Raw genomic sequence first — 17,674 nt, forward strand, 5'->3', positions numbered from 1 at the left:
ACATATTTGAGCAACAAGGCAGTTCAAAGGGCTTTTCATGGTAAAAACACCTTGTACTTTCTCAATGCCAGGAACAACATCACCATTGAACTCGGGACAAGTTCAAGGTCACTGGGTTTTAGCTCTCACCTTAACTGTGCAGCCGGCCTCCCCTCCATGGCGGCTCACCGTCAGCTTCAAGGACCCGCAGTTCTCAAAGCACTGGTAGAGAGAGGGGTCGAACTGCAGGTAGATGGTGTTGGGATCCTCCTCCTGCCCGCTGGCCTCATGACAGCTCACCACTTTCCTGGCCTGGTCAGCCGCGTGCTTCTTCAGGATGTTCCCGGCTCCGATCATCATGCGCGTGGCCTGAATGCGATAGAAGGCCCGGCTCTTCTGCTGCTGCACCAGCACTTGGTAGTTGGCCATCTCAATCAGCTGCTCCATGTCTTTGTCTGGATGCCTCTGTTTTAGGTCCTTCAAGGTGCGCGCCATCTCCCGGCGGGCCTCTTCCTCTTGGTCCTGCTCGGCGCTCATCCCTCCCCCTTCTTCCACCCCCTCCAGCATCCCATCCAGAGCCTCCTTGTTGTGAGGGTGGGAGTTCGCGCCCTGCCCGTCCATCTCCAGGTCCATTTTGGTGAACATGGCGTCACCTTCGGACTCAATGATGATGCCTCGGTTCTTGTCGGCCCGGTAGCGCTTGTTGACGTACTTGTAGAAGAGCAGGCGTCGGTCTGCGATCCAGGCTTGCAGTACGCAGAGAGGGAAGAAGAGGAAGGTGAGGACCGCCTCCCAGACCTCCACCTCCCCAGGGGAGAAGACAGACAGGATCAGGTACAGCCAGATGTAGGCGAACACGCTCCAGGCGGCAGTGACAAAAAACACCCGAAGGTGCTTTATCTTGCGGGTCTCGCTCTCTGGCACCACGTAGACACAAATGGCGATTATAATAAACATGTTGAACGCGGCGCTGCCCACGATGGTGCTGGGCCCCAGAGCTCCAGCTTCAAAGTTGTGGCCGACCACTTCGATGACGGACAGCAGGATCTCTGGCGCAGAGGAGCCGAGAGCCATCAAGGTCAGGTTGGACACCGTCTCATTCCAGATGCGCACAGTTGTCGTTGTCGTTTCGCCGTTCGGCTTTTTGATGGTGATCTCCTTTTCCTGAGAGGTGATGACCTCAATGGAAGACATGAAACGATCCGCGATGATGGACATACCCAGGAACATGTATATGAGAGCCGCAAAGTAAACAATGGCGCGAGCCACCTTGTCACCAACCGCAGGGTTCTGGGGGTTCCACATGGGCAGCACCACGCCCTCTGAGCAGTTGTCCTCGCTGGAGCAGTTCTTCGGGGCGTCGCCGGCGTCTTCATGGCCGGAGCTGCCGTGGGAGAAATGAGTGACTCCTGGCTGAAGGACCAGCAAAAAGGTGATAAACATCCACGGGGCGATGGGTCGTGGTAAGCTCATGGTGCGTTTGTCTGAAGTCATGATCAGATTTGGAGTCTTCTAATGCTGGAGATCAAATTGTGTCACATTTGAGGGTTTGTGGAAGGTTCCTCTGCAAGAGAACAGAAAGAAAAGATCGAATATTTAAGGAGTGTTCTAGATCCAGTGGCTTAACAAAGGTTTTCATACTTTGAATGCAGGACTGGATGATATGCCTGAAAAACGTACCTCAATATAAGCATTTCATTTCAGTTGAGATGGATAATTACTGATTAGTTTATTGTTTGAAATATCTGAAATACTTCTGATGAGGTCGCATGACCTTTCCTGTTTAATCTAAAGTTTTCGCTCCGCCTTGTTTGTTATTTTTAAGCAGTTTCGAGGCCAGGTGGCGAAACCTGAAACTGCTGCTGTGCAAGTTACTCAGCAACTTGTTGCTAGGTAACAAGGAGTGAGCGAGTTGGTTGATCCCACCAACTAATTCACTCAAACGTAAGAGTTTGAGCGGCTAAAGCCTTTTCTCTGCCTACATCCCCCAGAATGCCGTGCGGTTCCGGGGAATATGAAAAAAAAAACAATGAATATTTTTCCTTCATTACTGTTCATTGATCATTGATCAGGTGAAATCCAACCACACAATAATTTGAAGTTTGTAGCAAAATGTGGATGAAGTTGCAGGCGAATAAAAGACATGAATCATATTCACTTCTTTTTAGTTCTCTTCCTAAAATGACCTCTAAACAAAAAAAAGTAGGCAAAAGCAATCAGAGCTGTGCACTTTTTTATAAAACCGATGTGGGGATCCAACCGTTTGTTCGGTCCAAGCCTCTGGCAGCTACTTTTGGTTGACTCACAGGGTACTGAACAATCCAGTTAGACTCCTACACATCTAATGTGTCCATTGTGTGCAGAGAAACTGCAAAAATGTTGCACTCTGCACCTGTAGTACAGAGGGGAAAAGTGACTAAGACCATTGCGTACGCTGTAGTCAGATGAAGATCCAGAAATAATCTTTCATGGTATTAAGAGAAAGCAGGGAAAGAGCTCTGGTCCCTCAGTAAGCTCTTCTACATTATTATTTAAAAGAAAAACACTCCCGGTGGCTCATGAAAACTGCATGGGAAAGACTGCTTAATGCTAAAGCGTTGTAAACACCTCTAGTCTTGCGCTTTACATAACCAATATCAGGGGAAGACCTTAAAATAATCCTTCAGTGGCTTTCTTGGCAGCCGGGTTTTAACAGCTTTGAGTGAACAATCCAGGCAGCAGCGCCGACACCACCCGGGGAATTAACATCTGCAGCGGCGAGAAACAGCCCAAGAAATGTCAATTAATTTAACCGGTGCCTCCTAATCAAAAATTTAAGACCACCTCCATCCCCAAAATAGGTTTCCCCCATCAGCAGCAGGGGGAGATTGACGTTGCTTTGCGTACAGCGCAGGCTCTCATTGGCATGCAGCAGAGGAGAGCTGCATCCTGCACTCTGACCCGCCTAACAGGAGGAGCACGTTTCCCCATCGAGATTTCATTTCACGGGGCGAGGGGAGGGCAGGAAAACACAGATGCACAAATGAAGCTAGAATTTTTTTATATATTTTTTTTTAACTGCAGCTCATAAGGGAAATAACAAGCCGACTGTATTTGTGCATCCCAGTGTAACGGCTTAACAACAGTCAAATGCCAGCAGGGTTCGTCGCTGCGGACGGCAACAAAGCAAGTCGAACCGGCACAATTCCCCCTGCTCGGCTGCAGATATATAAAATAAAATGCAGTGCCTTTCATCTGGCACACAAGCCTGCACAAATGTGTGAGTGGGTGACGTTTCTATGGCAAAGGCAAGCTTTCCAACTGGTAGTGGTGCTGAAATCCAAACACTTTTGACTACGGTATCAAGCCACAGAGTCTGTGTGGTTCCTTCGTTGTTCTGCAGTGGATTTCTCACAACAACCCAAAAAAAAAAAAACCTGAACAAGTAGTAGCAGATAAATAAGGTTCATCCCTTGTTTCACTGGAGTTTTGAAGTCATTTAACCTTTAACCTTCTCATTTCATTGATTATGTGGAAGAATATCAATTAGAGGAAAATAGAAATATATTTTATTGTCCCACAGTGCTGCAGGACATTCGATTGTATCAGAAAGCAAAAGGTAAACGGAAGCAAAAACGTAAAAACAGAAAAATAAGACTTATTGTAATGTATATTACCAGAGTAAACTCTAGCTCTCTGTACTGAGGGGTTATAAAATTGACTTATTTTTTTAAAAAAGTATTTAAGCAGGATGTTCCATTAAGATTTCATAAAAAAAGAATACTCATGTCAGTTTTTAAAACAATAAAATGAACAGAAAAGTAGCACAGACCGGGTTAAACCATGACGATTTAATCCTCTGACATTTTTCTTTTTGCCAAGCAGAGGTTCAAAGGTCAGCAAATAAACACTTGCGCATAATGAGTCATTTTGATGCCTGCTTGCTCTTGTTTTGAGTCTGTCTGTGTAAGTGTGCACACACAGTCACGGTAAGAATCGAGAGTTCTCGCAAATGCCACGAAGGAAAATCGCCAAGACGAAGGAAAAAAAACAAAGGAGCTTTGACTAAATTAATGAAACCTTCTTTGGCGTCCTTGGTAAAGTTACGTAAAACTTGGTTTCACAGGTTTTACTCAAGTTTATCTTGCAACACGTTGGAACTCACTGAGCAAAAAGTGGCAACGTGGGGTCAGCAAGTCTCTGCAGCAATCATCAGGCGATGTTTACGCGCCACCTGGTTGCTTGGGAGGAGTTACAGACAACAACTTCCTGTCCCAAACCAGGAGCTTGTGTGTTATTTGAGTCACTTCAATCAATTAGCAGCAAAACGTTACAACTTTAAATAACAAAGAATCTCCTGATCTATTTACAATATTACAAGAAACCATGAGGAAATTATATGCACTTAGCGGTTCATCAAAAAAAGAGAACCACTAAAATATTTTCATGTCCAAACAGATAAGCTAAGAGGAAGCCAAGACTTTAGAAAAAGATGATATAGTTGTAAAGTAAAAAAAAAAATTTGACTAAATTCATCAGAAGAGCTGGTTAGTTGTTGTTTTTGTCCAATTTCCGTGTAGGATTTGCTTTTTGTGCGTTTGGAATGGATGGTTATCAGAGCCAGGCTAGTAGGAAAAAATCTTTTTGTTTGAACCAGATTCACAAATTTGCCACATATTTAGTGCCATAAGGATTTTTGGCATCCATCCCCAGATTTATACCAGTCAATAATTTTAATAGCAGCCAGTGACTGGATCTTCCAGACTCAGGCAACTTTACGCTACCATCACTGCAGACACATTCAGTGCATTCAGGAAGTCTCCATCCACTCAGCACCAACTGGGTGGACCTCTGTTAAACTACGTCAATCACTTTTGTTCACTATTATCGATTTGTAAAAGCAACAAAAAGGCTAAAACATCCAAGGGGGAGAATACTTTTTATTGGCACTGAGCCTCCCGTAGAGAAAATCTGTTGAGTGAGCTGAAGAAAAAGGACAAAGTGGACGAACTAGAGGGCCTCTCCAAGACAAAAGGTCAAAGGTCCTTCTCTCTTTACGCTCCAACCTTCTAAAGCGTTACCAAGTTCTCTTCTATTGGCAGAAAATGGTTGTAACAAACACTGGATTTTACATATACAAACAATTATTGCTTAACATGTCATTTCTGGCGTCAGGAATAAAAGATGGATTTAATACCTTTTGGGGGTTTTTATTTTAGAGGCATGGTATTTGCTTTATTCCTTGCATTATATTGCATTTTATTACCACATTACTCACCTGGATGCAGTTGTCAGTGAGTGGGCCCGGTGTAGAAGTTGTAGCCTCAGGAGATGAACTTCTCCCTCATGTTGCTCTGTGGAGACACAATTCATCTGCCATTAACAAATTGCGGGGAGTGTTGTACAAAAAAAAAAAAAAAATTACAAGAGAGCGATCCACGTTAGTGCCGAGTTTTAATGAGCTTATTTAAATTAATAAATAAATGTCACCTGGGGGGGACGAAAAAACACAAATAATAATACTGATAATAAGACGCACAGTTGCGTGTTGAAGACGGTTTGTAAAAAAAAACTAAAAAAAGTCAAACTACAAAGGAGAATGGGGATCAAGTGGATTGCTGATAATCCAATCAGGAGCCAAACGGGTCGGTGCACACAGCTGTGGCACAGATACTCACAGAAAGCCCCGAAGCCCGACTGGATCCCGGTCTCACCGTGGCCACCCTGCACCACCTGAGCGCGGAGAGGCAGCCTGTGTGCCATCCACGCAGCGGGCTGGTGTGATGCTCCTGGCTTGTTGCGCTGGCGTCTTGGAAATGCCGCGTCGCTTCCCACTCCGTTTCCTCGATGTTTTCCTGACAGTTAGCCCTACCTCAGCAAACTTAACGGCAGTCCGATCACTTCCCCTCACTGATTTGCTTTTTGAATCATCTTCCAACCAAAGCTATTGCTTTTATTGTTATTATTTAATTTATAAAATAAAATAAAAGATCATCTTTCTTCTCTTGAGACTATACGTGCGATTGTTGATGCGTAAAAATAATAAATTAAATTGCTGGGTCTATCCTCGTTCCCTCAGCTTCAACCAGACAAAATTTCATGAGATTCGCCAGTTTAAGAAAATAAAGAAGAAAAACATTTTCTTTGGAAAGCCGGGGGGGGAAAAAAATCCTTCGCTCTTCTGTCTAAGCTGGTAACGCAAAAAAAAAAAAAGAAAAAAAAGAACCAAGGACCGCACATGAGAGTAGGCGTGAATGGATGGTGTAGAATCGAGAGGACGCAAAACGGCACGGATCAGGACAAGATGGACATCAAGCGGAGGGATGGTGGCAGACAGAGAGAGAAGTTGAGGTGCTGTGCGAAAAGGAAGAAGGCTCGCCTTACTCTTGCGGCGTGGGCAGCATTGGCATAAGAAGCGCGATGAGCGGAGAAGCGAGAGCTGTAACACTGCAGAAACAGGGGAGGAGACGTTCACAAGCGGCGCTACACGCACGGCTGGTCCTCCTGACTGCGCATCAGGAGTCCGGGATGAATGAATGGACAATTAGACTTCCAACAATCCACACAATTGTGCACTCATCATAGATGTAGACCAGAAAGGGAAGTTGGGTATATATATATATATATATATATATATACACCAATGGCTTTTATTTGTTGTTGTTTTGAGCCCCCCCAGATGTTGATTTGTGTCTGCTGTGGGTGGTGGGGTGGCGGATGTTTTAGTCTGGAGGGTTAAATATAGCACAGAGAAAACGCAAAGTCTCAATCTCATCCTTAAATAGACCGCTGGCCAAATGATCAAACTCACTCTCCAAAGTAAAAATGACTAAAACTGACCAGTTGTGCAGCAAGACTAAACCAACAATGGAGATTTAAAACAAATGTTATGCAGTTGAAATCATATTAAATTCATGACTCCATAGTTCCTATGAAGTTGGTGTTTTGTGCTGCCTGGAACCTAAAAGACCATTAAATCCATCAGTGATAATCTTATTGACTAGATTGGTTTCTTGGTTTTTTTGTTTGTTTGTTTTTTCAGGTAAAGGGTTAAAAGGCACAATTAGTGGATTCAATTAAACCCTGTTTAGCTGATTATATTAATTATCTATTTTTTCCTGCAAAAAATAAATCAAAAGAAAATATAAGAGGGAACTTAACCTTTCAATGTAGGTTATATTTCTATGATAACAAAGATAAGTTACACGTCAAATAATCACTTGAGATTATTTCCAGACTGATTAAACAAGTTTGTTTATTAAAATTTGGAGAGGTAAAACAACAAAAGTACATTTATTTATTTATATTATTAGGATAGGAGCCCATTGAGATCAAAAACATGTTTCTCAAGGGATTCCTGACCAAGAGGCATCAAGAAATACGACACAGAAAGAAAAAAAAAATACTGCAAGAAAGTTATACATTAGTAGGATCCTAAGTTGTGTTTTGGTGTTTAAAAGTGAGCAGATAATCAGTTATGCAAACACGGACACCTGATAGAAACAGTCAAATTATGAGATAAGTCAAATATTTTGCCTAATGAATCGATAAGGAAAGATAAATTGAGCTGGGTTTTCTACTATAAGTCAGAGAGTTAGAAGAGGAATCAAAATAAAAAGGTTAAAACAAGCCGTTCATTTTACTTGGTGCTGGTTGATCGTGCCACCAAGAGCGGAAACAGGAAACACTGAGCTAACAGTGCAAAGACATTTCCCACTGTGCTTATCAATGCATATTGAGGTATATTTGGTGTTTGAACAATTAAAACAGGCAGTTTTAACTATTTTTGAAGGGAGTTTCATATATTTTGCAGGTGGTTGGGGCTCCTAACCCCCACAAATCAACTGTATTAAGTTTGATGCTCCCATATTAGCACGAAGGTAACGGAGACAAAACCCTGCATAAAACGAAGATGAAGACAACTCCTCTTTCAAAATCTGTCTGGGAAGAACAAGGCTGTGAAGATGATTGAAAAGAGTTTATTTTTCTTTTAAAATATGGTATTTGGTGATATTTTGACCAATTGTTTTCATGAAAAAATTGGGGAAATATGTGAAGTCGGGCTATAGACTTGTTAAAAGAAAGAGAAGTACAAGAGCAGGAGATTCCACTACACCTGAGAAAGGAAGATAACGGAGTGCTGTTGTTGTTTTTTGTGTGAGAATTTCCAGAAAATAAAGTGATTAAAAGATGGTGGTAAACTAACAAAAAGTATCATCAACAAATACCTTAAAATACTGTAAAACTTGGAACCATGACACTAAAAAAACAAAACAAACAAACCTCAAGAGAAGCGAGGTTTACATTGGTTTACATTACTGTTACATTTCTTACAATAAACACATTTTAAACTGATTCCCAATATCAGAATGTCAACATGCCTAAGAATAATGTGTCAGTAATGGCCATTTACGGCTCTAAAAAGGTCATCAGCTTTTGTCAAGGTTTTATCATTACGTGTGTGTCTTTAACCATCCACTTGTTCTCACTCGGAAAATATCCCGATCTACATCTTTAAAGCTGCAGTGGCAGCGGCGCGAGCGATATTGCCGTCATTTAGACGCCGTTCATTTAGTTTTATAGGTGCATGATTGCCTGTTATGATTATGAGGGGCAGGCTTGACGGGATGATTGTGTCAAACCTCGGAGGGGAAATAAAAGAGATTAGACTGCGAGCCCGAGGACAGGGAGTGCCGGAGGAGCGGCTCGGCAGAGAGAAGTGCTCCTGCGGAGACGAGACAGTTTCGAACCGCACGCTGATGCTGGAGGAAAGGTTTGTACCGTCACCTGTGGCGATGCGTCTCCTCGACACGTCACACGCCGTTTAGAGGAGCAGGTAACTGCAGACGCTCGTCTGCGCCTAAATGCTCTTAGAGCGGTGTAGAGAAAACAAAACAAGAAAATCTCTTCTCAGCAAAATGTCAATTTATTGAAAAACTAAATTGCTGCAGTGAAGCTGGCACGTTCTGCTCGTAGGTGGGAGCAGATGGTGATGTATGTGCCTTTAGCTTCGGTGAACAGAAGGTGTTGCTCGGAGTAAACCGATGCAAATGCTTTTTACTGCCTCTCTGCAAGTAAGGCAGTGAAATGACACCCCACTACATTCTCCAGCTTGTTTAAAATCTCTTCAGGCGACTTAAATAAATGTCACAGTCCATCAGTGTAGTTTAGCTCCTCAGACCCACTCTGGCACTCAGCAGAGTTAGTAAAGCTTTCACAGCATGCATCCTGAGAGGTTGTATAGGGTGAAGCACCGTCGGAGGCGGACTCCTCGAGAAATGAGGTGTAGCTTGGATAAACGCTGACAGGGAATTCACCGCATATTCTTCTTCAAAGGCTGTAAATGATAAGTAGTAACATTTCAAAGCGTTAAAACAAATTAGTTCCAATCAAAAAAGTTTCCAAGCTTACGCCTCACAGAGCAGCCCTCCCCACGATTCCCACACTCGGCTCCTTCAAACTAGCCGGCAGCAATTAGCAAACACCTGGTTGAGCTGCGCATCAGCCGAGCTACGCCTCGTCAAAACGTAGTTAGAAATGTAATAGAGGAGCGGTGTTGAGTCGACTTTCTGACGACGGGTTGCCAGAGAGAGCAGGAGTTTTTAAAGAGACTGAGAACCAAATTCAAGAAGTTGAATCATGACGCAGAGTAACTGAAGTGAACACAGTTACTGTTCCTTCAAAGCTCAGCAGTTTGTGTAAGAGCGAATCTATTTTGTCAGCCTGGTTTGGTCTCTCCAACCAATCAAAACTCATCTACTGTTGGGCAGTTTTCATAAAACTTTGTTTGCTGCACACCTGATAAATCAACCACGTAGCTGGAGATTATTTAACATCAAACCCAAGAAGATTTCTTGCAGACCCAATAGATCCTGCAAGTAGTCCCGGCTCGGGGCTGTTTAACTCCAGTTGTTCAAAGCGCCGACTCCGTCTCTGCGAGAGTTCCTGCAGATATTTTTACCACCTGGTTGCCAGATGATGTTTTAAATGGGCCAATTAGAATATTATGAAGCAAAGGGCGCGCAGTCACTTTAGCAGAACACCCAACGACACAAACAATGAAGCTCAGCGCTGCAGCCTGAGCGGGATGTAATTGCGCTGGTTGGAAACGCGGCTTAGATGAAATGCATTTCTTTCTGTATGTTGAGGAGGAGTCGTAAGGAACGGCTGCATTTCAGCCCAGAGAGAAAGTGACTCACATTTAACAATGACGCACGCTTAGATAAGACATAAAAGAGTAACAGTCTTTGAAGCTATTTAGAATGAAAAACGACGCACTCGCATGATTTTGATTTTATATATATATATATACCATTGTGGCAGATAAGACTGATTAGACTAATATGTTTTAAAAGTGTATGTTGCTGGAAGATTGTGAAGATTGTCTGGCTGCTCCACTTGTTAGAAATGTTTGAATTATGTCACCAAACACACAGGCCCACCATGCGCCCACCGAGTTTTTGCAAAGCTGAGATTTTCTGCACAGTTTGCACCTCTCGTCCACAGACACAAGAGTTTTTGGCGAGAGAGACACATCCCACTGTCTGCATAGATGCAGATTTCGAAAGTGGCTTTCAAAATGTAAATAATGTCATAAAGAGCATTATAAGTAGAGTCAAATTTGATTGTTTATTTTTTTTATTCTAGTAATATATGAACAAATTGCAGAATTAAATTGTGGTAAAGTTGAGATCTGTCTCATGTCTATTTATTTAGAAGTTTTTCTCATCAACCGCAGAGTTATTAAACCTAAAATTACATTTAGGTTTAGAGGGACATTTTAATTTGACCAGCATGTTCCTTCTGGCTGAGGGAATTATGCACATTTAGGAGTGGTCCAGTCAAAGTTCTGACTGGAATCTGAGAGAGAATAAGGGTAAACTATAAAGATATCAGTGGAAAACAGGCAAAAAGCTGGTCATCATCTAAAAGGATTTGATTCGTGCAATTCCGATAAAGAAATCTCTCCACTGAATATTGAGAAAAGTATCAATAAGCACGCCGTTTTTCATCAAGTGTAAATAAAGACACATGACCAACATTTTCCAGATTTCTACAAATCAGACTTTCTTGTCTTTATGAGTATCAGTTGCCAATTATTACTTTAGAAATTTGGATATTTAGTGTACTTTTGTTGCCCATTTACATCAGAGTTTTCCTCCACCTGCCAACAGTTCACATGTCACACTGTCTGAAAGCTTCACCAGTGGTGCAGACCGTGTCAAAGGGCAAAAAGATGGCAGGTGGTCTCACTGGAATAATACTGAAAAAATATTACAGTAAACAGTCAACTTTTTTTTAATATTATGAAGGAAAGAATCAGTGAATATTTGAAAGCTGGAGCCAATATTTAACTCAAATTATGATACGGCTGACAAACATATTAAAGCTCCTACAGCCGATGAAAACGACGTTCCACAGCAGCAGAGGCATCGTGAAAACACCTGATTCCTGGTTGGAGATCTTAAGAGCTACTAAGAAAGGTTTGCTTTTGTTGCTACGGCAACTGTTGCTACTACGGCGTATCCATGGTTTTCAAAGACGTGCTCATGACTATTGTGATGCTGAGCTATTTTTGATTCCTCTATAACTTTATATTAGTTCTCATTAGAGGCTGTTTGCGCTGTAAGAGGCTCTCAGCTGTTCAGGGCTTGGAAAAAAAAAAAAAAGGTTTCGGTCCTCAACCTTTTAAATAAAACTTGATGGAGTTGCACCCATAACGCCACCTGTAATAAGACGGAGCAATATAGAAATATTAGGGGAGATTGACTGAGGTGTTTTTGGCATTACGAAGCACTGCAGCAGCTGGTTAGGCCGCATCTTTTACATGAAAGCCGGCTTACAAAAGCCGATTATGCAGTTGTAGTGACAGAGGCAGGCTTGTGAAGTTTTACAGGATCCTGTTAAACAAAAGCTTCTCCCCTGGAAGCTTCATCCGAACAGATGCTCCAATAACTTATTGATAACAGCCTCGATCTCGTTGCTGTCTCGGGAATATACGACTCTAATAATAACAGATAAGATGCCAAATTCGGGGCAGCGCATCGTGCTGCGAGGTAAAGCAGTCGTCTGGGGTTCAGTTCCTGATCTCATGTATTCATTCCCAACATGTCTTCCTGCCTCATTTCCTGTCTGACTAATGTCACTTAAGATGGGTTTTCTCACATAAAAAGTTTCAGTGGTTGAAGCTACAATTTCTGACAAATCGTGGTAAATGGTTGAATTCAAAAATACTTTATTGATCCCAAAAGGAAATTAAAGGTTGTTGCAATTCAAATTATTCGAGATTCTTCAGAGGGCAAAGTTGTTGTATTCAGCTGCTGATCAAGCTGTATGACAACATCGCTAGGTCAAATAAGTTACAGTCTATTTGGTTCTCACTCTGTACGACCCGACCCGTTCTTGAATCAGCAAAGCAGAAAAACCCAGAGGTGAGGAAACGCTCACCTGAGAACAAGAGCATGTCAAGTCATCATGGTCAGTTTTTGTTTGCTATTTTGTGGTAAATCATTAATCAGTCAGGACAATTTTTATTTTTCAAAAACCAGCGATTCCTCTGACAACCTCACATGAAGTTAAAGTTGCTGATAAGAGCTCTGTTGCTGTTTTCTTGTATTTTCTTTCTCCTTATTTGCACATTTCCTTGTATTCTGTGCGTCTGCATCCAAACATGAGCCGCATGTGAAGCTACTGCGTCGCCCTTGAAAAGACATGGAGGGAATTTATGAAGAGGACTGGAGCAAAGTCAAATGGACCGATCTAATTATTGGAGATTACGTGGCGTAAAGTTACAGTAAAAACCATTTGGCCTGGTTAATGTGCTCCATTAAGGACATTTTCAAATCCCAAATGTGTTTTCTTCACCCATCAGCTTTTCATAAAAAACGATCAACAGGCAGGCGGGAAATAATGAGGCCAGTTTTACCATCTATGCACCTGCGGGACAGAATAGATCATTTCCATCGACACAGGCAACGCCACAGGGGCCGTTACTTGGTAATCTGGAAGAGAGAAGTTTTTCAGGTAAGCCGATGTGGCCTGCCTCTATTGTGGCAAATCTCATAAATATTTTAGCTGGTACAAGTGGAGAATAGCATTTACTCATTTTGTAGATTGGAAATACGGATAGAAACCAAACCGATGGAATAAACACAAACGGGAAGAGAGACGGATCTGCGTCAGATGTCTGTTGTCGCCAATGTTTGCCTCAGGTTTGTATTTTGTGTAATTCTGCTGAAATATGTACTTTATTACCCGCTAGCTACTATTTTACTGCCAGTTAGTGGAACACAAACACATCTGCATACTGGATATTTAAAAAAAGACATTGTGTTTAAAGGTGGAACGAACCAATCCACTTTTTTCACTTCCAATACCAATACAGATATCTGAGGTTTAGTATCGACTGATACTGATCCGAAACAGAAAAACGGCGCTGAATTGACTTAAAATATTTCTTTCTTTTTTTTAAAGACACAGACATAAATGTACTGAATTACTAATTAGTTTGATAACTCTGCACCAGAACAGAACACTTAAATACACCAATAGTTTTTACGTGTTGGTTAAACATGTATAAACAACACAACTTTAACACTTAGAAAAAAAGAAAATGCTAAATAAATAATAAAGCAATTAGACTGAACAGATCGGACACATAGTCACCCATGTGGACTGATCTAGAATTGTTTTCAATACTGAGACCAATACAGGTAATAAAACCAAGTCAGTCCATCTCTAGTTTGTAGTCAAACTCAATGGAGGGTGCCAATTTAGGAGAAATTAAACTCTTTCCGTTTCCCTTCTGTTGCAGCTTCCAGTCCCTGCAGTGCTATTGAGACGCTCTGCTTCTACAAACCTCCACTGTCGCGTGTTTTTCATTTTTCCAGCCATTGTGGTGAATGTGTCTGCATGTAGGTACAGGCAGCAGTAGCATTTGAAGAGCAGTTTTCTGCTAATCGCCTGTTAGGACGCCTCTAAATCTCATATAACCCATGCTGCGGTGCAGATGCCTCAAAGCATTCGCTAGCTCCAATTAAACAGACATTTCGAACATTTATTTTAGTGGGTCATTTGTTAGAACAGCCAACCTGACCATCTGTTGCTGCCTCTGCCTCTAATATGTTGCCATCTTGTGGCCAATTTTGAATCGTAACAGGTGGACTGATGAAAAGATTTCAGTGAAAGAGCCAGATGATTACAGCTGTTAATCTGCTGTATTTGTTTTTTTACAGTTGACACTGGATATTATGACGCATACAAGAATACTTGAGAGACATAATTACTTTTTTCCCCTATCTCATTAAAAGTTTATGCCTCTAAAACTGAAGAAACACACAGATGAGGGGGAGAATCTGACATTAGGTCAACATTTCACTCCACAAATCTGAAGTATGGCAGGAAGAAAACCAAACAAAGTCCAACAGTAACACTTTACTTGACAGGTGTGCATAAGACTGACATGTCACTGTCATAAACATGACATAACACCTGCTACGAACAGGAAGGAGGCTTTATGAATGTCCATAACTGTTGTCATGAAGTCTCATTTGGTAAATAATGACACTTTTTATGCAACGTTGCTTTAAAAGTCAATTAAAAGTGCCAACTTTGCATTATTTTATAAATAATGACACTTTAATGCAAAGTTGGTACTTTTAATGGACTTTTAATGCAACCTTAAGAGCAACTTTGCATTAAAAGTGTCATTATTTACCGAATGACACTTCATGACGACAGTCAGACATTCATAAAGCCTCCTTCATGTCCATATTCATAACAGGTATTATATCATGTTTATGACACCGTCATGTCAGTCTTACGCACATCCTGTCAAATAAAGTGCTACCAGTCCAATTTGCAGTTTATCCCAACTAATCCAAGGGAATGTAGGAGATGTGGAAGAAGGTGCACTGGTCAGGAAAGACCAACATTGCTCAGAGTTGATGGGACGACAGGAGAAAATGAGAATACAAATGCAACGTACACTTTTCAGATTTTTATTGGTATGTTAAAAACTATGTATAATCTGTGAGTTTATCCATCAAAATCCTAATTGACGGTTCTGCTTATAATGTGTCGAAACTTAGAATAGAATAGAAATAGAACAGAAATAACCTCAACTAATCACTTCCTGTTCAAAACACGCAGCTTCTCCAACAAACATGTAAGATGGCTGACGCCTCCACAGTCAACAAGATGTACAGGATGTGAGTCCTACTGCAAGACACTGTGTGGTGCCTTGACAAACAGTATGATAGAAATAGTGTTTCACACATAATTGTGTGAAATTGTAAGAAACTACACCGGGATAACAAAATTGGTTTTTAGGTAAGAATGTTAGATATTTTCATAGAGAGAGGGAGCTGCGATGTCTTCTTACGGCCACTAGTGGGAAACCTAAAGTCAGTAATGAGACAACGATAAGTCTGAGAAAGAGCCTTTTCTTAATTAAGCTGATTTTAAGCTGTTTGCAGGAATTTAAAGGTGGTTTTAATAGAGGTCCATCTGTTATAGGTCGAAAGGTATTGGGATGAAAAAGGCTGTATTCAATTTTGAAAATAAAGAGACATCAGAAAGAACAGATTTTCTATGATAATAAGAGGAAATGAAAGCAAAAGTCAGATTTACACACAGCCCTTTGCAAAAAATAAAATAAAAAATCTCGACGTAAGCCAGCAAAGCCTTGATTAGCATTTAAACAACTTTGTAATAGTTACACCTATAAATAAACGTCACCAGGCTGTCGACCAGTTAATGTAGGAGCATTGAAACCTGGGATTAAGATCTTCACTCTGAAGGCCAGAAGACTAACCATGTTGGACTGGTTCCCATGGATCCTGGCCCAGAAAACACATCATTTTCGATGACGCTAGATGGAGCCAAAACCCTGACAAAGGCTAATTTGTCAGCATTCAAACACCAGTGGAACTTAACTGCTGTTCACCATTACATTATTTACTGCATACTGACGGCAGAGAGAATCATTACGACACGTCAGATGTTCAATTTGAGTTTGCTTGCTCGACAACTCAAATAGCTCCAAGGGAAATGCAACTGTGAATGGCACGACAAACATTACATCTGGAAACTTGTTGAACAGACTGCAGGCTAAACCTTAATCACTGAGAATACAGAGTAAATAATAACACCAGAGTGGGAGCTACTAAATCCTCAACATGCGTCATTCCCCATCGATCATAAAGTGTTATTCTGCTATCGTAATGATTTCCCTACACACACACACACACACTGCAATCTGGATATGTATTTTTAAAATGAGTCCCTTGAGAGTTGGAGACCCCAGATGCACACAAAAATAATCGATAGAGTAATAACCTTATATTCTCAAAACACACTGGTTTTATGTTCAATATGCTCTATTAACCTGAGGAAAAAAATAATGAATTTGTGTGAGAGTTTTTATCTATTTCATTGCACAATAAATAAGTCAGTTGAAGATCTAATATCTAAAACACAGATGAATAATAATAAAAAAAGATCATGAGATAAAAATTATGATAAAAGAGAACGTAATATAAGAAATCCTGGTACAAGATCAAACACTCTGTTCTGTGACAAGATGGATTATTATCTTGAAAAATGACTTTATCATCAGCTAATCTCCTCTGTGTTGAGATGGGAGAAGTGTCCCAGGTTTAAATGTCAGCCTGTGCTCTTTCAGTGAGATGTCATGGCTGCCATCTCTCCTGCTGCTGTCTCTGATCACATCCTCACACCAAACAATAGCGGACTTGTGATTGTCTTCTTCGCTCTGCTTTTCAATGTAATCTGACCGAGTCAGAGTGCTGCAACCTGGATTTATTATTCTATACGATCAAGTTTTTACCTTTCACTTTATTCAATGTAAATCCAATTCATTACCATCAGTTTCTCAGGGCTGTCTCACAAACATCAACTACGGTTTTTCTCATTGCTTTTGCATGTTTTGTTACATATTGCCGAGACACTTCACATATTAAACTTTGAGTTTACCTGTTAACTGGCAGCAACTCATTCTGAATCACTTTCTCGGTTTTTATTTCTCAGAGTTACTTTCTCACGTCTCTGTTGTTTGGACCAGGTGAGCTTAAACACATGCAGAACATCAAATATGTATCTTATAACTTCAAATTCATTTTCATAAGCAACTTTTGGTGTTTAAGAAACACAAAGCATGACGTGCTTCCATACTGTCACAAAACAGCATAAATGCTTCATTATATCAATAGTTATAGTTTTCATCTACTAAAAAATGTGTGTAAAATATTGTTCTGAGTAATGCTTCATATATCATTTAGAAAATACTCATGACTCGCCCCACTCTCAGCTAACACTTGTTTTCTGTACAATTGAATGCTTTTTCAGCAGATATCATGAACTCAGATATCACGGAACGATTATTTACTCTGAATAAACTGTATTTTCCGGACTATAGAGCACACCTCACCATAAGCCGCACCTACAAAGTAAAAAAAAAAAAAAAAAAAAACTGGAAACGTACATATAAGCCCTACCGGCCGATAAGCCGCTGGTATCTCCGCCATCCTTAATAAATCTGCTGTTAAGGACGCAGCCCTCCGTCTCCAACGCCGAACCATGGATTCGTTCACGCCGAGATGACGTGCAGCGGCTATCGATCTTTACTGCCAGATCGATAGCCTTCAACTTAAAAGCGGCATCATATGAACTTCTTCATGTGGTTTCCATGATGAAA

General features: G+C 41.1%; 1 protein-coding gene across 1 annotated transcript in view; it reads right to left on the reverse strand.

Moving 5' to 3' along the window:
* Positions 1-6,383, reverse strand: part of slc8a4a (solute carrier family 8 member 4a) — a 31,513-nt gene extending 25,130 nt beyond the window's left edge. The window contains exons 1-3 of the mRNA XM_008428371.3: positions 5,637-6,383; positions 5,237-5,312; positions 130-1,543 (exon numbers count right to left, since the gene is read on the reverse strand). Coding sequence (XP_008426593.2) covers positions 130-1,473 — 1,344 coding nt within the window. The 5' untranslated portion in view covers positions 1,474-1,543; positions 5,237-5,312; positions 5,637-6,383. The remainder of the gene's footprint in view (positions 1-129; positions 1,544-5,236; positions 5,313-5,636) is intronic.
* Between the last annotated feature and the right edge of the window lie 11,291 nt (positions 6,384-17,674).

Source organism: Poecilia reticulata, chromosome 14 (assembly GCF_904066995.2).
Source record: "Poecilia reticulata chromosome 14, P_reticulata-male-v2, whole genome shotgun sequence".
In the NCBI taxonomy this organism is placed as follows: domain Eukaryota; kingdom Metazoa; phylum Chordata; class Actinopteri; order Cyprinodontiformes; family Poeciliidae; genus Poecilia; species Poecilia reticulata.